The 27,202-nt window shown below is 39.8% G+C and overlaps 1 protein-coding gene across 1 annotated transcript; it reads right to left on the bottom strand.

The window, feature by feature from the left end:
• Nucleotides 1-603: 603 nt before the first annotated feature.
• Nucleotides 604-26,978, bottom strand: LOC117294935 (laccase-3-like). Its single transcript, XM_033777489.1, has 10 exons — nucleotides 26,824-26,978; nucleotides 22,511-22,644; nucleotides 21,586-21,705; nucleotides 8,937-9,354; nucleotides 6,473-6,934; nucleotides 5,620-5,903; nucleotides 4,566-4,713; nucleotides 3,389-3,525; nucleotides 2,224-2,568; nucleotides 604-959 (listed from the first exon to the last, which is right to left on the bottom strand). Exons 1-9 carry the CDS (start codon nucleotides 26,858-26,860, stop codon nucleotides 2,230-2,232), a joined length of 2,079 nt encoding a protein of 692 aa, XP_033633380.1. The 5' UTR covers nucleotides 26,861-26,978; the 3' UTR covers nucleotides 604-959; nucleotides 2,224-2,229.
• Between the last annotated feature and the right edge of the window lie 224 nt (nucleotides 26,979-27,202).

Raw genomic sequence — 27,202 nt, 5'->3', positions numbered from 1 at the left:
AAAATTATCACAAGATTTATGGCGGTCCCCCAACTCTCTAGATTATCTTAAATGTTAAGTAAAAAAGCAGTTTGCAAGACGTTATGACAACGTCACTAACTAAACAAAAATAGAAAGCACATAGCAAACACGGTAGTAAACAAGAGTACATTTTTGAGAACAAGTAAAGTTATATTAGCGGTTCGACACTCGGTGGCAGGGTGGTCAAGTTATTATTTTAAAACGTGGCTTCACACTGTATTTAGTCGGATGTTAATTAATAGAAGGACATTTAAATCTTTGCGGTACCCGCTGCTAAAAGGCAGTGGAAGGACGCTATTGGTAATTGTCAAAGACTAGCCTTCACAGTTGGTGTATCTCAGCATATGCATAAAATAACTAACCTGTGAAAATTTGAGCTCAATCGGTCATCAAAGTTGCAAGATGATAATGTAAGATGAAGACACCCTTGTCACACGAAGTTGTGTGCGTTTAGATGGTTGATTTCCGAGACCTCAAGTTCTAAACCTGAGGTCTCGAAATCAAATTCGTGGAAAGTTACTTCTTTCTCGAAAACTATGGCACTTCAGAGGGAGCCGTTTCTCACAATGTTTTATACCATCAACCTCTCCCCATTACTCGTCACCAAGAAAGGTTTTATGCTAATAATTATTTTGAGTAATTACCAATAGTGTACACCGCGTTTAAGTACAGTATTCAAACCACCTCTAGCTACCGGGAAATCTCGTAGTTTATAAAGCACTACTCTAGTATACTGAGTAGACGATGTGACCGGTGTTTACACTCAAACCGCCCTCTGTTGACAAAACACTGTATATACGTCATGTTTCGCCGGGCGAAAAGACGCGTAGTCATGGTAAGATTGCATATACTATCTATATGAGCTGGCTGCCAAAACACAAAGGTTTTGTTGAAATCCAACTCTGAGTGCAGCATAGCTTGACGGGAAAACTCATGACCTGTTAAAAAAAAAAGAATCGAAGCAAAAATTCGTGACACTTTACAATGAGGAGAAATCAAGTCTAAGAGAACTCGAGGAAACTGGAGTCAACTCAGAAACGTGCTCTTAAAGATGCTATGTCAGATTTGTTGGCCCCAAACATTGAAAAATAGATTTGTTTGAGTAAAATGGTATTTCAAAGAGTATCACCCGCTCTAACGAAAACAAGTTTAAATTTTACCTTTAATGGTCAGGAACCATGACAACAATTTAAAACGTTTCTTATTAAACACGAAAGAATTGGTCACGTGATATATTTTGAGCACTTTATTTTACTGCTACTAATAATTGACGGACTTTTTCGAGCAATGGCTCAAATGAAAGCTTGTAACTTTCTCGACCCCCATCAAAATACCTATTGAATTTAAAATCAAAATTGTTGGGTCAAATTGGCCAAAAATCGGACGTAGCATCTTTAAAATTGTACTGGGTTCCGATTACATTGGTTATTAAATATTTCTTATCGTAATGTAATTTAGTGTTGTGTGCAACACACGTAAAAGAACCCAGTGCGCTTATTTTTATCGGCATGCTGGTGTTCCTGGTTTGATTGTCAGTATTGCGTCAAAGCATCTTGCAAACCATTACATGCATGGTGCTGTGTAAAATGAGTATAGGTCTCATAAATCAAAAGTAGTCACACATACCTTGCAGGAAAACACTGAATGTTAAAGGCAGTGAACCCTATTGGTAATTACTCAACAAGTACTTGGGAGAAATTGATAGTATAAAACCTCACTTGGTAATGAGTAATAGGGAGAGATCGATAGTTTAAAACATTGTGAGAAACGGCTCCCTCTGAAGTGACGTAGTTGTCGAGAAAGAAGTAATTTTCCACGAGTTTTATTTCGTGACCTCAGATTTATAATTATTTTGAAATCAAGCATCTGAAAGCACACGACGACGTGTGACAATCGAGCTCAAACTTTCACAGGTCTGTTATTTTATGCTTATGTTGAGATACACCAAGTGAGAAGACTGGTCTTTGACACTTACCAATAGTGTCCAATGTCTTTAAAGCATGGAGCAATAGTTAAAGCGCATGAGCGTCACTGATCGACGGATTATGCGCGCTATATATAGGCATTAGAAGCCACAATTAGCCAAGAACAAACAATATAACAAAACAAAACAAAACCAACCCAAACCAAACCAAACCAAACCAAACCAAACGAACGAACAAACAAACAAATATTAGACAGGAACCTATCAACCCATCTTACCCAAATCTACAAAGGTGTATCAGAAGTAGGATCTGCCGATGGGACAGCTGAAGAGCTTCCAGCTGGCCTGGATCCCTTCACACACAGAAACTTCATGATAACCACCCCAATGACCAAGCCTATCACCAATGTGATCGGGATTATCCACACAAGATGTATTAGGTCTGATGAAAACAACCCTACAGATGGACAGTTCTCTGGTAATGGGGGCTCGGATTCTTCTTCCTCCATAGTTTCTGTAAGCACCGGTGTGTTAGGAGGCCACACTCCACACTTAGGGAAAGCCGGCGGTATGGGGGGCAGATCCCTCTGTTCACCGACGTGGAACAATAATGCCATTCCCTCCTGTAAATTACAACAACAAACAAAACAGCGATTCATCAATTTTGTTTTATCGTCTATAATATCAGGGTGTTTACTTTACTAAGATGCTTAGTTCAAAACGCAGGTCATTGAGCCTATAAAATTACAACAGCCTCAAATCCTATAACAGTTGGTTTTTACTTCATCATTATTCAGTCAAAAAAAAATCTCCCAAATCGACATGATCCCTAGTTAAATAATCCAAACAGCTGTAGGTAAATACCCTTTCAGTTTGGGTTGAGTCATTGACCCGCAAATCGGCACCCGAACACAAAAGCTTTCAAAAGCAAAACTCCGTATTGAAACCTACTGGGAAAATAAAGTAGGCTAGTGTAAGCAAGTGAACCTTCGTTCAATCTCACAATATTGTTTTTCAAAGTCTACCATTAGATTGTCCATTATCTATCCCGTTTAGATTATGTGTGTAGGAATTGTGTTCAATTAAAGTAAAAAATAACATAACTGCACGCTAATTACACCGACGATAGGTTAACACCAAGCTTAATAAACATTAATTTATTCTCGTGCCAAACGGTGCCGTGACATTAGGAAACAATAAGGTTTGGTAAATATTAATCTTGACCAATAATCTATGTTTTAATGATGAACATAATGCTTTGTTTGTCGAGATTGTTAGACACAAGCTTACTTGAATTAGCTCACAGGTCTGGGTGCTTAAAATTGAATAAGAATTATTTTAACTTTACCGAAAACAATCCATCTATCATTCACATCAAGATTCCTACTTTTAAAGCTGAAATGATGCTCCGTCCACAACCTCTTTCCTGTAAAACTAATTTACCTCAAGATGAAATGCGATGTGGCAGTGGAAAATCCACCATCCGGGGTTCCATGCATTAACCTGGAAGATTGTGTATCCACCGTTCGGTACGATCACCACGTCTTTGTAGGGGCCATTTGGGTTCAGTATAATTTTGCCTAACGAAACAAAAATAAGTTATTTATGTACAGGACCAACACCGTATAACACCATGTGAACTTTGTTTACAATAAGTGTGACATTCTTTGAGTATTCTGGCAGGCAAGATACTACTGGTCCTATGGGAAAGTTGCCATTTTGTGACATAATTTCCACATAAATCCAAGAATTATTAAAGTAAAAGCTGGACAAGTTTTAGCATGTGACCCTTTCATCATATCAAAAGGTGATAGGAAAATATAAGATTGTATGATTTCTTCCGTTAGGCTGTGTACAAATCGTGCCTGCAGAAAGTCAAAGGTTCTGTGGCTCTTTTGTAAATAATTATGTGATGTCACAGGTCACATCGTCTATACACACGCACACAACCTAACGGATTCAGTTTGTGCCATTCTGTACGCGCGTTGAATATGAAATACAAGTTTGAGGTTTTTTTTTATTGAACGCTCACGCGATGCTGTTTGTTCAACTTACAAAATGGCCGCACAAACACACGCTGTAAGATGGCTGTTTTGCATAGAGTTATATATAAGAACTAGAGGGCGCACTGGCCTATATACGTTCTTATATATTAGGCCGTGTCCGAAACGACGACTTCGGCTACAGCTACGTCTAGATCAGCGCGTCTACCAGTGTTGAAGAATAGGCAGACGCGCGCGATCTAGCCGTAGCTCTAGCCGAAGTCGCCGTTTCGGACACGGCCTAACTCTATGCTGTTTTGTCAACTTAGAAAATGGCCGCCTGCGCGCATGCAGGGGCGCGTATATAGGCCAGTGCGCCCTCTAGTTCTTATATATAACTCTATGGGTAGAGACCACACTAGAGTCCCGGAAGTTCAAATACGCACGAGCCTTGCACCATTCACAACGCGCAGCTCACATACACGCACGTCTCCTGTCCGCCATTTTGTGTGTCGAAACCTGGGAATTTTTTTTGTGAAAAGCAACATTGCAGTATTATGACATTATGTTTCTTAGTTTACGTATTTTTTTGCATCATAAATTAAAGTAACTTAAAAAAAAAATAAGCATATACTTACCCTGTCTGTATAATTTGCGGATATTCTCAATGCTTGCGTTCTCAATCCTGTCCATTGCTAAAATCTTATACTGCATGCCATGAAGATGCATAGGATGCAACACTGGAAAGCCTTCTATATTAGGGTTGAACAGGATGATTTCTATACGCTGGAAACAGGAGAGAAACAAAATGAAAAGCATTATTTGTTGTTTTATATACGAGAATTTGCCTAGAGACGTATCTCCCCATAGCTCTCCCAAGCCCAATCCGGCAATCACGGTGTAGGAGGGAGCCAATCATCAAACGAACAACTTTAGTCATCTGTATCCAAAATATAAACATTCTGTCCGTCCAACCAACAAATCATCACTTTCCAAACCATTCTCTTGCGTAATACCTACCCATCCCACCCAAACATAATGCATACCACCCAAACATAATGGTCAACGTAGTTTTCAATTTGCTGCACCCCATTTTTGGAACAATCTCCCTCTACACATCAAACAAACTACCACTATCTCAAGTTTCAAGAGTCATCTCAAAACATTTTTGTTCATTTCATCGATACATAGTTGGCTTTGGTTCTTATGAGCGCTTGGAGACCTTCTTTTGGAGGTGTTATATAAATGCAGTTATTAAAGGAACACGTTGCCTTGGATCGGTCGAGTTGGTCTTTGGAAAGCGTATGTAACCGTTTGTTATAGAATGCATATGATTAGAAAGATATTTTACTAGAAAATAATGATCCACACAAGTACCACAAAATTGCGTGGTTTTCATTTTACCTCGTCGACAAACACGACCGGCCATTTTATGGGAGTCAAGTTTTTAACTCCCATAAATGGCCGACCGTGTTAGTTCGCAAAGTAAAAGGAAAACCACGCAATTTCGAGGCAAATTTGTGTGGATCATTGTATTCTACTTTTAAAATATCTTTCTATTAACATGCATGCTTTAACAAACGGTTTCAAACTCTTTCAGAGACCAACTCGACCTATCCAAGGCAACGTGTTCCTTTAAATTATTACTCGCATCTATTTTCCAACCAACCATTCATCTACCTATAGCCATACCTGGTTCAGCTGGAGCTCAATCGTATGGATACATTTGCACAGTTTCTCCCCGTTACATTCACCTTGACCAAAGCTTGCTTGATTGCAGAAGGAACTCGCCGGAGTGTCTTTGTACTGAGACAGCAGTGGTGAAGTCGGGAAGTGGAATGATATATCATTGATCTGGGGATACAATCGTGACGTATTTGTGGTCGGATCGGTGCGATTCCCGAAGTCTACCTTCAAATAGTACGGATCTGGAGACTCCTCATTTAAGGTTGTAGGCCGGTATTGAAAACCCCGACCTGTGTATATAGGGATCAGGATTAGAAAATTAGGCTACAGACTTAAAGGCAATGGACACTATTGGTAATTGTCAAAGACTAGCCTTCACAGTTGGTGTATCTCAACATATGCAAAAAATAACTAACCTGTGAAAATTTGAGCTCAATCGGTCATCAAAGTTGCGAGATAATAATGAAAGAAGAAAACACCCTAGTCACACGAAGTTGTGTGCGTTTAGATGGTTGATTTCGAGACCACAAGTTCTAAACTTGAGGTCTCGAAATAAAATTCGTGGAAAATTACTTCTATCTCGAAAACTACTCCACTTCAGAGGGAGCCGTTTCTCATGGGAATCATGACTGTGATCTTTTGAGTGGAACTAGTTTGGTTCTGCGTCGTTGTATGACAAATTTAGTGTAGAGACGATTTTACCTTTTGATTCATAATAAGTATATCTATATGCACTCTTTATAAACAAATAGGAGGTAAATTTGCGTTTGAGTTGTTATTCGTGCGAAGTGACTCAAGACGCGGGGATGAACATTTCCCTGCCCTTTTTGACTTAATATTTGTTTTGAGTATTACTAACCCGTCGAAGCGTTAATTTCAGCCAGAGACCTATCGGGAAAAGCCTTCCACCTATCGTTCTTGTTGCCTGACTGCACAATATCTGGTAAAGGAACATCAGAGGCTAGAGCTTCAGCTGCTCCAACGTAGTACAGTAAAGCCACCTGCTTAGTTGGCCCCCCTGCATCGTTCGTGCAATCTAAACCAACCACTTGTATCTCGTAGTTATCGATGGACTGGTTGGCCGTCAGAACGAAGTCATATCTCTCACCCGAGCTGATTCGGAAATAGTCCACTGCCAGAGGTTCGAACGCAGCGCCGTCACTAGCAATCATGAGCAGCGAATGGTTCACCACCGAGAATTGCATATTGCAGAATGAGGCAGCTCCGCTGATAACTCGGAACCGATATCTTAAACCTTGACTGACATTGAAGACTTCCACAGGGGGGTGAGGAAAACTACCGCCTTCAAATACACCTTTGCCTGAAGACAGAAAGAGGCACAAACTATTACCCTGTCTTCAAAAATGTCAGTGTTAAACATCATGCAAAATAAGAGTCATATTGGCAGCGTCTGCACCACAGCACCTTGTAAACCAACACGATGCTATAAAAGTATGCTATTTCACCCCACGTGACCGTGTGTTAGCCTATCAGAATACCAGAGGGGCGTAAAGAAATAGGCCCATCTTCTGGTCACTCAAAGTCCCTACATAGGGGGAATAGACGGGCACTATTTACCTCATTGACAGTCAGTGTGTATAAATAGTTCACCCCACGTGGCCGTGTTTAAATTTTAGGCAACCAGAATACAGAACAGGCAAGATGTATTATAAATAAAAACAATATCTGGAAACTTAGGAGAAGATGAAGGTATAGGCCTACTCGACCACCAACAACTGACTCGAAGTGTCAAATTGCAAATTGCCGACCAAATGGGAATGTGCGCAAACTGTGTCGACACTTAAACACTACCTAGTTTTAAGTAAAAATGTTTAAGGTGCTTCGTTAAGCCGGGTTCATACTTTCTGCAAATGCGAATCAGGGGCCTTATTCATGAAGCCCTCGTAAATCGGTCACTTACGTGGCTCTAAGTAAGACTTTAGTAAGACTTTTACGTGTTATTCACGAAGCATTCTTACCGCGGATTTGTTATGTAATTCACTGGAGCGTGATCTCATTGTCCAGAACGAGTATTTATACAGTGAATGGACTGGCTAAAGTTATTAGAAGATATTTGTCACCCTGCAAACATGGAGAGCCAGACTAAAGCAAGGAGGAAGACCGTTCAACGCGAGGAGGAGGCAAAGGGGAATCAATGGAAGGTGAAGTTTCTCGCCTGCTGAGATGGTGAAGTTAGTTGACCTTGTTGCATTGAAGGAATCTAACCCCATACTTCAAACCGCCAGTCTATATGCGATCTAATAACAAACATCTTTTAAGGAAACCCCTGGCCAAAACATCATGGGGTGAAAGATCAATTACTTCTGCTGCTCCTTCATTATGGAACGACTTGCCGGATCATGTTAAACTTTCTCCATCAATAGCTTTGTTCAAAACTTCCATCAAGGACTTCTGTCATAACTTTTGCCCGTTTATTGTGTCACTGTGCCATGAGCATATGTAGATGGATACCCGCGCATTATAAATGCCCACTATTATTGTTACTATTAACTAAATAAATAAACATAAATAATTATTTAATGATAAAATAAAATAACAAAATCACGAAAAATTTACTAAAAAGTGAGAAAAAATAGGTTAGTAAATTCTCAAAAAAATTGCGAAAGTTTGAGAAAATGTTGCAAGGATTGTAGAACATATTAAAAGTTGTTGTGATTAACATAAAGCTCAATTCGCCCAAAAATGTTGGCCAGGAATGTTGAAAAGGGTATAAGAAAACGCTACGAAGCCGAAAACACCCCACGTAGCACTAGTAAGGACTTACGCACTCGATTGAAGTTACGAGTGCTTCGTGAATATGACGCAACTCGCTAAGAACGAACTAGTAACACGTTAGTGCTTACTAAGGCCTTAGAAGGCTTCATGAATAAGGACCCTGATTCGAATTTTTACGTCACAAACTTGCCAACGAATAATTCGCAAGGGTTGACTTGTGCTCAGAGAAAAACAGCCCTGTCACGAATTCGTAGGAAGCATGAACCGGGCTTAACTTGGCGCAAACAGACCTTGTGTCGCATGGAACTTAAAACAGAGAAAGCAAAGATGACAGTTGCCCCCCCCCCCCCTCCCCGATAAACCTTGGGTCCAATTTCATAGGGCTCCTGAAGCATACAAGAGTGCTAAGAACAACAACAATTTGCTGCTCAGAATCAGGTTAACGGACAAAATACAAAGTCACTTGTGTGCAATTTGTGACTGGTATCCTGCAATATTTTGCTTAAAACAAACTCTGTCAGCAAAATTGTCTGCTTAAGTAGCTCTATGAAACTGAACCCTGGTGGTACGTGCAACTATGTATTTACCATTGATCAAGATGGAGCTTACGTTAGGGGAGCTTGCAGCCCAAGTCTCCTCCTCAAAGAGCGTGACCATTGTTTCATGGTACCAGTCGTTCAGGAAGATCACATCCTCTGCCTGGTCTACATCGTACAAGCTACCATGAGGGTCGCTTCGAGTGCTCTCACGGATGATGAGCGACCCCATCAAGCCATCTCCACGCTGCAGTCCGCTGTGGGAGTGGAACCAATGCGTGCCGGGCTCGTATTGCGTAAACTTGTACTGGAATTGCCCTGGTGAGGGGATGGGGCACTGGGTGACCATTGGCAGGCCGTCCATGTACTGGGTACCATTCATGAACAAACCGTGCCAGTGGATTGATGTGCCTTCGTTGTTAGACATTCGGTTCACTATGTTGACTATGACCGTATCACCCCTGCATATCTGAATATCAAAAGTGACATCAGTCACGGCCAGGAAACTTTAATAATCTTGAATAAAACTTTGTATGGTCAGGGGGTTGATCTCACAAAGAATTATAAACTAGTCCTAAGATTAAAAACCTAGGGGTAGTCCTAACTCGAGATAAGACTAGTCTTAACTCGAGATAAGACTAGTCTTAACTCTTTGTGAAATCAACCCCAGGTGGTATAGTCGCTTCAACAACCCAGACATGAGACATCATTTCAACAATTACTTTGGACGGAATATACGTGTTACGAATTCAGTTTTCCCCACTTTTATTCAGTTGGAACGACAATGGGATCATAAAAAAACACCTCAAAAACTTGACAGTGGGTGGCCGGTAAAAATATGTTTACAGTTTAAATTGGTATTTTACGAAGGCCCATTAGTGCCAGCAAAAAATAAAATTCAAATCCGTTATTACGGATTCGCAATCCGTTATTACGTATCAGTAATCTTCGTCCATCGGAAATCATCATCACCGGCGACACCGGCGACATTCATGTTGATGACGTCCACAACACCAATGCAAACCAGTTTAAGCATCTACTTCGAGCTTTTGGTCTTACCCAGCATATCAAGGAGCCGACTCATCGTCTCGGTCATTGCCTGGACCTTGTCATAACTCGTGAAATCTCCCCACCAATTGTCTCAAACTTTGTTATTCTACCTGGATTATCTGACCATTATGCAGTCATGTGTAACTTGAGTCTGTGCAAGCCCGAAGTCCCAACCGTCACTAAAAAGAGCCGACAATGGAAACATGTGAATTCTCCCGAAGTGTTCCACGACATAGGCACTCATTTAGCAAATCTAGAAGTTGATCATGACTGCTTGGATTCCTATGTCAGCCAATATGAGAGTACAGTCAGTGACATCTTGGATAAATACGCACCTTGGAAAACGAGATCAGTCAAGGTCCGAACTGAAGTCTCCTGGTTCAATGATGATATTCGTACAGCGAGAAAGATCTGTCGTCAACTGGAGCGGAAGTGGCGGAAAAATGGCAAATTGGCAATACGACAAGAATATCGCAACCAATGTTAAGTAGTTAGAAATTTGATCAACCAGGCAAAGATCATCCATTATTTATCTCAAGTACAAGAATCCTCAGGAGATCAAAAGAAGCTCTTCAAGATAATTGGTAAGTTGTTGCTCAAACCCAAAACCCCTGTCCTTCCATCCACCTACAATAACCAGGACTTAGCAAATGAGTTCCAGAAATTCTTTGTCACCAAGATTTTAGACATCCGCTCATCATTTTCATCAGTCCCTTACAACGTGCCGCAGACATTGCCACATCTTCAACCAGAGTGTAGACTATCTGTGTTTGAGCCTGCCACTGTTGCTGAGATTCAAAGGGTTATTATGAAATCTCCTTCAAAATCCTGTGAGCTGGATCCAGTATCAACATCCATGATAAAGCAAAACATTGATATATTTGTACCCTACATCACTAAGCTTGTAAACGAATCTCTCAGTTCCGGTTGTTTCTCCGATAGCCTCAAAGTTTCCTCCATCAGGCCGCTCATCAAGAAACCAAACCTGGACAAGGAGATATTCAAAAACTACAGACCGGTTGCAAACTTAAAATATCTTGGAAAAGTCATCGAACGAGTAGTGTCATCACGTATTTCTGATCACATTCATACTTTCAACCTGTCCGACGTGTTCCAGTCAGCATACAAGCCTTTCCATGGGACCGAGGCTGCACTAGTCCGTGTGAGCAACGATATTCTCTCTTCTATGGACAATGGTAACCTTACAGTACTAGTCCTGCTAGACTTGAGTGCTGCTTTTGACACTGTTGATCATAACATCCTTCTCTCTCGGCTCCAGAATCACCTTGGCATAGAGGACACAGCCCTAGCATGGTGCAAATCGTATCTCCACAATAGAACTCAGCATGTATGTATTGGCACTGCGATATCCGACCCTGTTGTTTTGAACTACTCTGTGCCACAGGGGTCGGTACTCGGCCCGCAGTGGTTTACGCTGTACACTTTACCGATTCGTGACATCATCCTCAAATTTAATCTGAATTACCATGTGTACGCAGACGATTCTCAGCTATACATCACGTTTAAATCTTCTCAAGAAAACGCCAATGCATCTATTGCACGACTTGAGAAATGCATTCAAGAGATTCGACGTTGGACACAACAAAACTTCCTGAAGTTAAATGATGATAAGACCGAGTTTCTTTTATTTGGGTCACGTTAACAGTTAACTAAGGTTTCAGTGTCATACATCTCCATCGGTGATGCTCGGATAGCTCCCTCGCTGAAAGCTCGGAACTTGGGGGTTATTTTTGATTCATCGATGACACTTCAGCCACAAATCAACAATGTTGTTCGTTTATCATCATATCACATCAGTCATATAGGTAAGATTCGGAAGTACTTGGACAAAAGTGCCACTGAAAAGGTCATTCACGCATTTGTTACTTCTCGTCTTGACAACGGCAATGCTCTTCTCTACAGTCTTCCTAACAACCAGAATTCCCAAATTCAACGGCTCCAAAATACTGCTGCCCGCATTGTGACACTGTCTAGAAAATCCTGTTCTATCCCCCCATTCTAAAACAACTTCACTGGCTCCCTATCTCTCAACGAATCATCTTCAAGCTGATGCTCATTGTCCACAAAGCTCTTAATGGCAAGGCTCCCCACTATATTTCTGAACTGCTTCATGTTTACACTCCATCAAGGAATCTTCGATCAAGTTCCATGCTTCTCCTCATTGAACCCAAGTCTCGACACTCATGGGGTGACAGGTCCTTTTCTTCAGCCGCGCCACGCATCTGGAACTCTCTACCACTTAATATTCGATCTTGTGTTTGTACCGCAAAATTCAAGTCTCTTCTCAAAACTTATCTTATTTCACAGGTTTTAAATGACTGATTATGTTGTGTCTGTTTTTCTTTGTGTTGTGTTTTGTTTTTTGTTTTGTTTTTGGTTTTACTGCGCCTTGAACACCCAGCAGGGTGGATATGTGCGCATTACAAGTCTTATTAGCTGTTCCGAACTACCGTCGGAACAGGTTTTGTTTTCGTCTAGATTTTTATTGTTTTTATTATTATTCTTTGTTTCCGCCTAAAACCCCATTGCATTTGTACACGTTTTTTGTTTATTCCTAATCTCCCAAACCACAAGGTCAAAAGAGTTAAATCATAATATCAAATTGAAGCTTAGAACATAAGCTTAATTCTAAATGTCACAAATGTCAAAATTCTTAATTAATTAACCACGTGATTTTCATTTGAATTTTTAATTTGTAAACTTGATGCAGTCACATTCATGTTATTGTGAAATATTCTATTTGGTAATACAACACAGTATGTACCTATATGAGTTGTTAACTTCTTGAGAGGAGTCTATAGTATTTTGTTTCCTACCCGCGTTATGAACACATAACTCTGTACACGCACAAAGTACGGACATTTAGGATTTTCGTTAGAACGTGCGTTAAATTATCTCTGCCCGTGCAACGGCAGAGATATTGTCCTTGTGGTGGATATTATCTCTGCCCGTGCAACGGCAGAGATATTGTCCTTGTGGTGGATATTCTTCTTCTTCTTCTTCTTCTTCTTCTTCTCCTTCTCCTTCTTCTTCAGCTTGCATTTGCAAAACCGTGGCCACATATTGGGCTTGGGCTTAGGCTCCGTCAGTTATTTAGAAAACATGTGCTTTTCTAACGGGGCTTCAAACAGGCAGACGAAGCCCAAGCCGAAGCCCAAGTGACATCCCAAGCTAAAGCCGCGGTTTCGTAAAAAACGGAACCAAAAATTCCAACCTCGTACCTAAAGCTTGTAAGCCGATCAGAATTGCAACGTAAAAATATAACGAGGTTGTTTTATTTACGTGATGAGTGAATCCTCTACGCTGCGCTGCGAGACGATCACCACCGAAGCTTTTCCCCACGTTATTGCAATGGGGGATTTTCCGGTCGCAGTGTGACCTGCACCGTGAACGTTAAAAACACTCTGCCGTGGTCTGGAGCTTATTCACGGCATACGGGTTCGGTGAAAACCCGGAGAGCCAACGGATGTTAACCGTGCTAACCGTGTATGGTTGTTAGTTACATGAGCTTAAGTTTGAGTGAGGAAACTTCGCAATCGTCACCGTTAATCCATAAGTCAATAGTCATTCAATAACGGAGCATTTTTATAGAAAAATTGTTTTAAATTAGCTTATTAGCTTTTACAAATTATTCTTTTCACAGTGCATCTTAAGAAAAGGTTTTGAATGTTTTTGGAATTTATGTGAGATTCATTACCTTGCCAAATGTCTTTGCAATGAAATATGTTGTAAAACAACTGCACGATACTGTTGGTAACAGTACCAAACTTAAGTGTTTCTTAGTAAAAGTTGGACACTTGATATTAATAGTGTTATAACTTGTCCATGTAATAATAGGCAGCTGACTTTTACCTAATCAAAAAGGTACGGTGGCCCAAAAGGACATCGCATAACTGTAAACTTGTCGGCATACGTATGCCGTGAAAATATTTGGGAATATGTGCGCATGCTTACGTATGCGCTTGCGTATGGTGGGATTTCGTTAAGATATTCGCGAGTAACGTATGCGAATATGTTTGAGTTGTCGAAAATTTTATTATACTTTGTCGCATATGTTTAATTAAAATTTCTAATATATATCTGTGGATTTTTAGCATCCAGTCTGATCGCGACATCATACTTATTCGCGAATAATTTCTTGACACCGCATACGTATGCGCAAACATTTGCGAATAAATTTGTGACATCGCAAACGTATGCAATCAAAAAGGTACGGTGGCCCAAAAGCACATCGCATAACTGTAAACTTGTCGGCATACGTACATGTATGTCATGAAAATATTTGGGAATATGTGCGCATGCTTACATATGCGCTTGCGTATGGTCGGATTTCGTATTCGCGAGTAACGTATGCGAATATGTTTGAGTTGTCGAAAATTTTATTGCATACTTTGTCGCATACGTTTAAATAAAATTTCTAATATATATCTGTGGATTTTTAGCATCCAGTCTGATCGCGACATCGTACTTATTCGCGAATAATTTCACGACACCGCATACGTATGCGCAAACATTTGCAAATAAATTTGTGACATCGCAATTGTATGCGCACCTGTTAGCGATATGTCCCTTCAGGGCCCCCATGCCTGCCGGAGTTATAAGCTTCATGTTACAGATTGTTCTGTATCACCCCCAAAACACACACAATTTTCATATCTCCAAGTGCAACATAAACCATGCAGAATAAATGCTCCGCCCCCCGCCGGGCAGAGATACCCGTATTTGCTCAAATACAGCTACCGTGCTTTCTAGTTCTTCTTATCTCTGCCCGTGCAACGGCAGAGATATTGTCCTTGTGGTGGATATTCTTCTTCTTCTTCTTCTCCTTCTTCTTCAGCTTGCATTTGCAAAACCGTGGCCACATATTGGGCTTGGGCTTAGGCTCCGTCAGTTATTTAGAAAACATGTGCTTTTCTAACGGGGCTTCAAACAGGCAGACGAAGCCCAAGCCGAAGCCCAAGTGACATCCCAAGCTAAAGCCGCGGTTTCGTAAAAAACGGAACCAAAAATTCCAACCTCGTACCTAAAGCTTGTAAGCCGATCAGAATTGCAACGTAAAAATATAACGAGGTTGTTTTATTTACGTGATGAGTGAATCCTCTACGCTGCGCTGCGAGACGATCACCACCGAAGCTTTTCCCCACGTTATTGCAATGGGGAATTTTCCGGTCGCAGTGTGACCTGCACCGTGAACGTTAAAAACACTCTGCCGTGGTCTGGAGCTTATTCACGGCATACGGGTTCGGTGAAAACCCGGAGAGCCAACGGATGTTAACCGTGCTAACCGTGTATGGTTGTTAGTTACATGAGCTTTAGTTTGAGTGAGGAAACTTCGCAATCGTCACCGTTAATCCGTAAGTCAATAGTCATTCAATAACGGAGCATTTTTATAGAAAAATTGTTTTAAATTAGCTTATTAGCTTTTACAGATTATTCTTTTCACAGTGCATCTTAAGAAAAGGTTTTGAATGTTTTTGGAATTTATGTGAGATTCATTACCTTGCCAAATGTCTTTGCAATGAAATATGTTGTAAAACAACTGCATGATACTGTTGGTAACAGTACCAAACTTAAGTGTTTCTTAGTAAAAGTTGGACACTTGATATTAATAGTGTTATCACTTGTCCATGTAATAATAGGCAGCTGACTTTTACCTAATCAAAAAGGTACGGTAACTGTAAACTTGTCGGCATACGTATGCCGTGAAAATATTTGGGAATATGTGCGCATGCTTACGTATGCGCTTGCGTATGGTGGGATTTCGTTAAGATATTCGCGAGTAACGTATGCGAATATGTTTGAGTTGTCGAAAATTTTATTATACTTTGTCGCATATGTTTAAGTAAAATTTCTAATATATATCTGTGGATTTTTAGCATCCAGTCTGATCGCGACATCATACTTATTCGCGAATAATTTCTTGACACCGCATACGTATGCGCAAACATTTGCGAATAAATTTGTGACATCGCAAACGTATGCAATCAAAAAGGTACGGTGGCCCAAAAGCACATCGCATAACTGTAAACTTGTCGGCATACGTACATGTATGTCGTGAAAATATTTGGGAATATGTGCGCATGCTTACGTATGCGCTTGCGTATGGTCGGATTTCGTATTCGCGAGTAACGTATGCGAATATTGTTCTGTATCACCCCCAAAACACACACAATTTTCATTTCTCCAAGTGCAACATAAACCATGCAGAATATTATGCTCCACCCCCGCCGGGCAGAGATACCCGTATTTGCTCAAATACAGCTACCGTGCTTTCTAGTTCTTCTTCTTCTTCTCCTTCTTCTTCTTCTTCAGCTTGCATTTGCAAAACCGTGGCCACATATTGGGCTTGGGCTTAGGCTCCGTCAGTTATTTAGAAAACATGTGCTTTTCTAACGGGGCTTCAAACAGGCAGACGAAGCCCAAGCCGAAGCCCAAGTGACATCCCAAGCTAAAGCCGCGGTTTCGTAAAAAACGGAACCAAAAATTCCAACCTCGTACCTAAAGCTTGTAAGCCGATCAGAATTGCAACGTAAAAATATAACGAGGTTGTTTTATTTACGTGATGAGTGAATCCTCTACGCTGCGCTGCGAGACGATCACCACCGAAGCTTTTCCCCACGTTATTGCAATGGGGGATTTTCCGGTCGCAGTGTGACCTGCACCGTGAACGTTAAAAACACTCTGCCGTGGTCTGGAGCTTATTCACGGCATACGGGTTCGGTGAAAACCCTGAGAGCCAACGGATGTTAAGTGTGCTAACCGTGTATGGTTGTTAGTTACATGAGCTTTAGTTTGAGTGAGGAAACTTCGCAATCGTCACCGTTAATCCATAAGTCAATAGTCATTCAATAACGGAGCATTTTTATAGAAAAATTGTTTTAAATTAGCTTATTAGCTTTTACAAATTATTCTTTTCACAGTGCATCTTAAGAAAAGGTTTTGAATGTTTTTGGAATTTATGTGAGATTCATTACCTTGCCAAATGTCTTTGCAATGAAATATGTTGTAAAACAACTGCATGATACTGTTGGTAACAGTACCAAACTTAAGTGTTTCTTAGTAAAAGTTGGACACTTGATATTAATAGTGTTATCACTTGTCCATGTAATAATAGGCAGCTGACTTTTACCTAATCAAAAAGGTACGGTGACCCAAAAGGACATCGCATAACTGTAAACTTGTCGGCATACGTATGCCGTGAAAATATTTGGGAATATGTGCGCATGCTTACGTATGCGCTTGCGTATGGTGGGATTTCGTTAAGATATTCGCGAGTAACGTATGCGAATATGTTTGAGTTGTCGAAAATTTTATTATACTTTGTCGCATATGTTTAATTAAAATTTCTAATATATATCTGTGGATTTTTAGCATCCAGTCTGATCGCGACATCATACTTATTCGCGAATAATTTCTTGACACCGCATACGTATGCGCAAACATTTGCGAATAAATTTGTGACATCGCAAACGTATGCAATCAAAAAGGTACGGTGGCCCAAAAGCACATCGCATAACTGTAAACTTGTCGGCATACGTACATGTATGTCATGAAAATATTTGGGAATATGTGCGCATGCTTACGTATGCGCTTGCGTATGGTCGGATTTCGTATTCGCGAGTAACGTATGCGAATATGTTTGAGTTGTCGAAAATTTTATTGCATACTTTGTCGCATACGTTTAAATAAAATTTCTAATATATATCTGTGGATTTTTAGCATCCAGTCTGATCGCGACATCGTACTTATTCGCGAATAATTTCACGACACCGCATACGTATGCGCAAACATTTGCAAATAAATTTGTGACATCGCAATTGTATGCGCACCTGTTAGCGATATGTCCCTTCAGGGCCCCCATGCCTGCCGGAGTTATAAGCTTCATGTTACAGATTGTTCTGTATCACCCCCAAAACACACACAATTTTCATTTCTCCAAGTGCAACATAAACCATGCAGAATAAATGCTCCGCCCCCCGCCGGGCAGAGATACCCGTATTTGCTCAAATACAGCTACCGTGCTTTCTAGTTTGTCCTTGTTTTTCTAACCGCGTTCTGGACCAATTACTCTGTGCATGGGTTTTCGTTAAAACGAACGTACGTAATTAGATAGGGGTTTTTGACGACATCGACGTCGTCGTCAAAAACCCCTAAAGGCATCTAATACTACATTTCAACCCTTCTTAATAGTTATAGGCGTTTTTAGCAGTTCATATTTAGTGACAATGGTCGCAAAATCATGAAACGAGAATTATTTCGCCGGATCATAATCCCCTCTGTTGATGCACACATGTAAAAACCCACCATTTTTACATCGTGCCCTTCTAGCCTAATGGTCATCTGTCGCGACTACGCTCCTGAGAATTGCGAGTTCGAATCTCCGTCCGAAATCAATATTTGTTTATCCCCCAAAACTAAAAATATATTTCTTTTTGTAATATTTAAGTTTTATTCTTATCTTTATATCGATAGTGTTGCCTTTTCTTTTTCTCAAATGTTAGTCCAACATAACCTGTGTGCATGCATGACACGATGATGTTTAAAAACACAGTAAGCGAAAAATGGTGATCATAAGCGCAGAGTTTGGTGGTTAAGAGTTCTGTGAAATCAACTTATACTAGATCAAACATCAAACCAGCGACCCAAAAAAAAAAAATTAAAATCGTAATTAATTAACCACGTGACCCATATTTGCATATTTAATTGTACAAGGGGACAAAGTTGTTGGAACTTCCTGTTGATGCTGACATCATGAGAACATCAGCATAAGTATTGGAATTGCACTACCTATTGAACCACTTGGAGTGTTCAAGGAGTCCAACACGTCAGTTAAGAGTCCAACTCTGATTGTAAAAATCAATTCAGGCATCATCTTCAATTAAATTTTATGCAACAAGCAAACTTATAAATTTTCTGATTTTATTTCAAAGAGTAACATAAATGGCTGTTAGCAAACGGTTTTCAACAAAAACTACATGGTGTACGTGCACAATACTCTTACTGGCCTCAAGCATTTACCTCTTGATAATAAATCAAGCATTTAGTTCAAAAGGATAAAAGTTTGTTATTGCCACATTATTCAGTGAACCATGAATCATACACAGCTACTATTCACATGAAAATCTATGTGTGGAGGGTAACAGACAGCACACAATGGAACCGGAGTTTAACAATGACAATACCAAAAGTGCAATCGTCAGCCCTTGAAGTTTATTGTACATGGGGCTGATGGTGATCAAAAGGATAAAAGTTTGTTATTGCCACATTATTCAGTGAACCATGAATCATACACAGCTACTATTCACATGAAAATCTATGTGTGGAGGGTAACAGACAGCACACAATGGAACCGGAGTTTAAAAATGACAATACCAAAAGTGCAATCGTCAGCCCTTGAAGTTTATTATACATGGGGCTGATGGTGATCAAAAGGATAAAAGTTTGTTATCGCCACATTATTCAGCGTGGGTATTTTGTTTATCTGTTTCATTTAAATATATGGTTCGGTTTTATTTTACGCTAACTGTTTTTGTGTTTGTTCTTCCTGTAAGTTTGAATTGTTTTGCCGCTACATAAGATTACACCCACTAAATAGAATTGCTTACATTGCTTTCTTCGTTAGAAAAGGGGGGGGGGGGGGTCCGTACTCGTTAAGGTTTGCTTTTTATGGGCCCCTCCATCCCCTACATGTGTTTTGCATTGATTTTTAGTTTTTGTTTTCTATTATTGTACGATTGCAATTGCTTGTAATAAATTATTTATTACCTTCTGTGTAGACTAAGCAAGTCTCGCGCGTATTTGAACTTGCGGGACCATTATGTTCCAAACCTTATGGAGTTTTACGTGGGACATTTTGTTTCGTCCATTATTTTAGTTTAACGTAGTTTATGACCATGAATATTAGAAATATTGTTGGAAATGTAATACTAGTTAACAAAACGTATACAAGTAAAATCCTTTCAACAAAAGAAATCCTACTTTCGGGATGTCGACTTCCCGAGATAAATTATCACAGGAAGACGACATCCTAATTTTAGGATGTCGACTTCCCGAGATAAATTATCACAGCAAGACGACATCCTACTTTTGGGATATCGACATTCCGGCATTAAAAATAAACTTTGAAAATCCATGACTCCAAGTTGATCTCTACTTCCGGGTCAACCAGAAGTGGCACCATATCTCAAGAACTACACAACCGATTTTCTAACTTTTTTCAGTTACAGACTCCTTGGGCGTTAGAGATTAGCCTTAGGTAATACCGTGACCCCATGAAGTGGCACCGTAACTCAAGACACTGTACAGTATTTTTCAAACTTTTTTTCAGTTATAGACTCCTTGGTAATGTTAACACAAAATCAAAGCAAAAGAACACGGAACAGCTTTGTGTTTGTTCACAAACGCCTAATGTCTAGTTATTATTATATTATTATTATTAGTAATCCGTTATTACGGATTAGTAATTCGTTATTACGGATTAGTAACCCAATCCGTTATTACGGATTAGTAATCCGTTATTGCGGATTCCCTCGAGGATCCCCCATGGGCGCTATGTGCTGGTTACTCATCCTTGAGTGCAGTGGTTTGATTGAAGAGAGCTATCGACTGGCATCCGCCATTTTGTGGAGTCAAAGATTTGACACCACCAAAATGACGAACAGTTTTACTTCACATAGTATAGAGAAAATCACACAAATGACATTATGTGTGGTCATTACATTCTACTTTAAAAACATCTTGCCAACTTTTTAAATTTACTTCGTAACATTCGCCCAATCCAGGGCAATGTGTACTGTTTTTAGGGACCGATTTCTGCAACGTTACATGTTAAATGTTAAATGTTCAACAACAAAAAGTAATAAAACAACTGTTTATGTTTCAATCATGGTTTATTGGACTTGAAATCATAGTTTTTCTGTTAAGCAAATAACGAGCGTTTTCGGAAATTTGAAGGGTATGGATACATGTAGATATATCATGACAAAAAATGCTTCACGGTGGAGACTCGACTTGATGTATTTCATTAAAACTACTCAGATATAATCAATGTCAATTTTGCCAACCAAGTGATGTTAGTTTGATTTTTATGCTTTCAATTATTTCACTCTGGGGACTTGGTAAGTCATTGGGTCACCCAGAATTAATGGAACTACATCTGTCTTCTAATGATTGTTCTTATGACAGCTATATAAACGAAGAAGCATCTTCCTTACACTAAACTCCGTCGGGATCTAAGATTCCTAAAAAGACGGCGGACAGTTTCCTGTCAAAGTTGCGAATCCGTAATAACGGATTATGAATCCGTAATAACGGATTACTAATCCGTTATAATGGATTACTAATCCGTAATAAATAACGGATTGCTAATCCGTAAAAACGGATTGCTAATCCGTAATAACGGCCTTGCTAATCCGTAATAACGGATTGCTAATCCGTAATAACGGATTGCTAATCCGTAATAACGGATTTGAAATTTATTTTTTACTGGCGCTAATGGGCTTCCGTACAATGATCAAATAAAACAAAGTATCCAATGAAATCACTGGTTCTGTAAAATCAATACCTGTTTTTACCCTAGCGGACCAGTCTTACGTGAAGAACAATGTATAAATCAAAACATTGCACTCACCTGTATACTTGGAGCTGGAAATACGCGGTTCATGAGACTGACAGGACGACCCACACCATCAGCAGTAACACACTGACGATTACTAGTGCAGTCAATCGGTGTATTCGGACAGTTGCCACACTAGAAACAAATAATGTATGGATTTATCAGGCAACCAGAGCTGGATTTCACAAAGAATTTAAGGAATACGTTGCCTTCGATCGGTCGAGTTGGTCTCTGAAAAGCGTTTTAACCGTTTGTTATAAAATGCACAGAAAGATGTTTTAAAAGTAGAATACAATGATCCCACACATTTGCCTCGAAACTGCGTGGTTTTCCGAACTAACACTTTGCGAACTAAACACGGTCGGTGGGAGCATAGAGTATGTGGGAGGAATTTGACTCCCATAATTGACCGATCGATTTGTCGACGAGGTAAAAGGAAAACCACACAATTTCGAGTGATACTTGTGTGGATCATTAGAATCTACTTTTAAAATATCTTTCTAATCATAAATTCATCGTATAACAAACGGTTACAAACGCTTTTCAAAGACCAACTCGACCGATCCAAGGCAACGTGTTCCTTTAAGACTAAAGTCTTACCTCGAGTAGGTCCTAACTTAGAAGAAGCTTAAGTTTTTAATAGGTCTAGTCTTAAGTCAGGACTAGTCCAAACTCATTGTGGAATCGACCCCATAACACATGAGGATGGAAGTATTACCCAACCTACAAACGGGAACTAAGTTTTATTTACTTCTCATCAAATATGACATTTCGGACAGAAATATTTCATTGGAGGTTTTCTATACTATCATCATCATTAGACGCGTTGTTTTCTTTTAATTCTGTAATGTTCTTTTAAACAAAACACTAATGTGTTTATGACGCAGCGGGGAAAAAGTTTAAAGTATAAAAGTTTATCTATGTATAAAATACTACCAACCGGTTCTTTTGCCATTGTGTAGAACCAATCCAGAGTCCAGTTAAACTGACACGTCATTGGTATTGACGGTAAATCGCATGAACGATAACATGGGTTCACATCCGATGGTCTAATTGAAGCAACCAATGGAAGAACTGTGTTCAGAAGAAGGAAAAAATCATTCATAAATACCTCAGACAGTTTCACTATTCCTATTGGTGGAGAGCGCGTCACGTGGGTGTGTATAAACCTTTATTTATGACCAGTAAAAAGTGTTAATTCATGGGCGTGATACGCGAGCTTGCACCTGCTCTTATAAGACAGCTTCTTCATTCCTATTGGTTGAGAGCAACGGCTGAAACAGTTGTGCCACATCACGCGATACGCGCGACGCGCACAGCATTCCCTTATAAGGAGTTGTTTACCCGAGGGCGGCGGAGGGCTTTACCATTTCATAGCTGGAGGGGTGTTGTGTTGAAGGAAATCATTGAACAATTACAGTTTTTGCATTTATTTTACTTTTTGATCAAAAGTGTTGATGTTTTTTGACCGAAAGTATTTATTTATGCTGAGGCCTGGTTCTTGATAATTGACCTCGACTTAGTCTCAGTAAAATTATCAAGAACCAGGCCTCGTTGGGTTAAAACCACTAGTTGAAAACCTCTTCACCACACATTAATTCCCTTATTTAAGCCATCTGACACTTTCTGAACAGAACAACAATTCAAAGTTCACAGATTTACACATATGTACAGGGTTAACAGAAGTTAACGGTCAAAGACTTCCCTTGAAATGCTATTCCATGAAATGCTTTACCTTTTGAGAAAACATTAAAACAACTATCAATTCTCGATATCGAGAATAACGGATTTATTTTAAACGTTTTCCCGTTAGTTTCTCCCGACCCCAATGACCGATTGAGCCTAAATTTTCACAGGTTTGTTATTTTATGTATAAGTTGTGATACACGAAGTGTGGGCCTTTGGACAATACTGTTTACCGATGTTGTGCGATTGCTTTAACAAAGTTATTTAAACACAACCAATGGAGAGACTGAGCTTTATTGAGACGCAAACATGGGATTTGATGGGATCGGAGCAAAGATATTCCACGCAGACAGGTAAACAAATCCCGAATACAGGATCCGAGAAGCAGTAACGCTATTCATATTCAACTTTTGGGGCATAATTTTTTTATTTATTAGTACATAACCACATTACTTTGAAGTGAGATGTTTCTCAATGATGCTTCAGAAAGCGGTTGTAAGCTTCTCTAGCGTGATCTCCTTTAATTCAAGAAGTTAAAGGCAGTGAACACTTTTGGTAATTGTCAAAGACTAGCCTTCAAAGTTGGTGTATCTCAACATATGCATAAAATAACAAACCTGAGAAAATTTGAGCTCAATCGGTCATCGAACTTGCGAGATAATAATGAAATAAAAAAACACCCTTGTCACACGAAGTTGTGTGCGTTTAGATGGTTGATTTCGAGACCTCAAGTTCTAAATCTGAGGTAGGTCTCGAAATCAATTTCGTGGAAAATTACCGTCTTCTCGAAAGCTATGGCACTTCAGAGGGAGCCGTTCCTCACAATATTTTATACCATCAGCCTCTCCCCATATGACTCGTCACCAAGAAAGGTTTTTTGCTAATAATTATTTTGAGTAATTACCAATAGTGTCCACTGCCTTTAACAAAAATGTTATACTGTATAGCGCATTTCACAATATTGTATCAATGTTAGTGCCCTGGTAATTTTGGCCAATAACACCCCTTTACGGCTTTCTGAGCTCCCTGGGAAGCAATTATAAGAAAGTATCTTTCTCGATGACACGTGTCAGGACCGGGATTCGAACCCACACTCCGGTGACGTGACTTAACCACCAGCTTGAAGCAGTTTATTGCCTTTTTTTTTGTCATGTGCTCTGATGGGCTTCTGTAGAGAGCTACTCTTTTGTAGTTTTGTGTATTTTTTATAATCGCGTCCTGTTGTTGCCTGTTTTATGTGCAAAACTGCATACCTGCTTAACTATGAGTAACTGTATATATACTGTCCAGGAAGTCTGCGTGTGCAGATAATTACCCACGTTCGTCCTGGAAAACAAATCCGCCACACACCGGGGTTGATCTAGTCTTGGTGCAAGACGTTTCTCGTTCCCTTTTCACGCACACCGCGGCCAATTCACCGACAGCGCGCGCACCGACTCACCTGACTTACAGTCCACTCACCGCAATTGGCCGCGGTGTGCGTGAAAAGGAAACGAGAAACGTCTTGCACCAAGACTAGGGTTGATCCAGGGAAGCTAAACGAACGCACCCTATATGTCATTTGACACCCTTCCAGTGCACTGCCACCACCGGCCTTAGAACAAAAATATCAAAATAATTTCCTTGTGACTGACAAACAAAATGAGGCACAACTGAGGATATCGATAGAGCTTCCTCCATGGGATATTCTTTCAGATTTGCAGCAATCAGCCAAGGTGGATGGCGCTGTTAAAAATTGGCCCACAAGTCCTAAAGCTTCACGGCAACTATGAAATATAACACGGACACCGGACACGATTGTTAGCAAAACAATTTACGAGCAATGGAGAGATGTTGATAGTATAAAACATTGCGAGGAACGGCTCCCTCCGAAGTAACGTAGTTTTTAAGAAAGAGGTATTTCGAATTTCTTGCCAATCATTCAATTTCACCATGTGTAAATAGTATGTACAGAAACAATATTGATTAGAATGGTCAAATTTCTGAATGCATATTAAATGAACTAGAGTGACTGAAAACGAAATAATGTGTGCAAGAAAACAAATTGAATGCATTAATAGTCTGAATTTGAATTTTGCTTTTCTTGTGTTTTTTTGTATAGATCTATTTAACTTCAAACATTTTTTACACATAATGTTGCTTAAAATGTCAATTTCCCTTTTGAATAATAATCTACCCAAAGACAATTCAACTTATGTCACTTATACAAGTTACTACCGTTAATTGATTTATTATTCTTTGTATTTTGCAAATAAAAGGTTAATGGCCTTGTGTTTCAACCCTATAACAGAGTCTTTCTCGAAGGCTAAATACCACCGCAACACATAATGAACAAATGTAAAAATATGTACGGAGAGAGAGAGAGAGAGATAGAGGGGGGGGGGGGGGGTGGGTCAGCAAGCAAACAGAAAAACGAGGGGGGTTAACAATGAATATGGAGACAACTGTAAGGAAAGCTTAGGAGCGGGCTTCACCACAAGAAGATGGGAACATGAAAGTTGAGTCCATAAGCTATCCATTCACATAAACCTATTCCCCCAGAATCATATACTTTTTGTTTGGCAGCCGTTTCAAAAGTGTATAGTTTTTTTTTGAGACGCCCTGTATAGTACAACATTACTAAAATAATAAACATTATTTCAAAGGTTCTTTAAAGGCAGTGGACACTATTGGTAATTACTCAAAATAATTATTATCATAAAACCTTTCTTGGTGACGAGTAATGGGGAGAGGTTGATGGTATAAAACATTTTGAGAAACGGCTCCCTCTGAAGTGCCATAGTTTACGAGAAAGAAGTAATTTTCCATGAATTTGGTTTTGAGATCTCAGATTTAGAACTTGAGGTCTCGAAATCAACCATCTAATAACGCACGCAACTTCGTGTGACAAGGGTGTTTTTTCTTTCATTATTATCTCGCAAGTTCGATGACCGATTGAGCTCAAATTTTCACAGGTTTTTTATTGTATGCTTATAATGAGATACACCAACTGTAAAGACTAGTCTATGACAATACCAATAGTGTCCACTGCCTTTAACCATACAACATTAAGCCCTGTGCTGACGAAGAAGCCATCTGCCAGTCCAACTACCCACACAGTAGCACCCACTTCCCAGCAGTCCCTCCTCTGCTAGTCCCTCTTCCCGCCCTGATTGAATTGGGTAGTTTTCAATTAATTGAAGTGCTTCCCAACTCCCCCCTTAACAATAACTAATCCTCAATTTAAACGCCACTTTTGAAGATGAGATAATTATAAAGAACTCTTTCTAATTCTGCAACTATATGGAAAAAACAATAGCAGGGAAAGGTTTGCCATTTGGAAAACTTTCCGTATTCTAGCACCACTTTTCACTTATTTTTAAAACAAGATATCTACTACTAGGCAAAATAGATAGGCCTACTATAAGTTTTAATTCATAACAATCGAAAAATTTGTGACATGATACAGAATTTGTTCTGCCATTACTTCAAACCAAATGGCATTGGTTTGATATTTGCTGACTCAGGCAAATTTTAAATTACAACAATTATTTGTTTATAGTGTAACAATTATTTTGTGATGCTCACCCATGAGGAAAGCTAACGTCGATGTCAACCACGTCATCTTGAAGGTATATAGTCACAACTGCAAATAATTTCCTTCTTATACCACCCGGCACAACAGTAAACGGAAATCGCACTGACGATTTCAAAAACGAAACCCTCTTCTCAAGTTCTTGGAATCACGGATGCTTAAAAGGGAAAACCCAAATCGGGCTACGCAACCCGGTGTGGCGGTTTCAACTTTCCGCTGTGTTCAGTTTTCCGAATGACCAAATACGGTAGCATTACGTCATGCTCTCTGCCCGTCGGTCATGTACTTTCGTAGTCTTTGTGTGTTTTGTATAATCGCGTCCAGTCGCGCATGGCTTTTGTTACAATGCATACTGCGAGTATAATGATAGGT

This window comes from Asterias rubens, chromosome 9, assembly GCF_902459465.1.
Source record: "Asterias rubens chromosome 9, eAstRub1.3, whole genome shotgun sequence".
In the NCBI taxonomy this organism is placed as follows: Eukaryota; Metazoa; Echinodermata; class Asteroidea; order Forcipulatida; family Asteriidae; genus Asterias; species Asterias rubens.
Note: the sequence above shows the minus strand (reverse complement) of the source record. Positions and strands in the feature narration are given on the sequence as shown.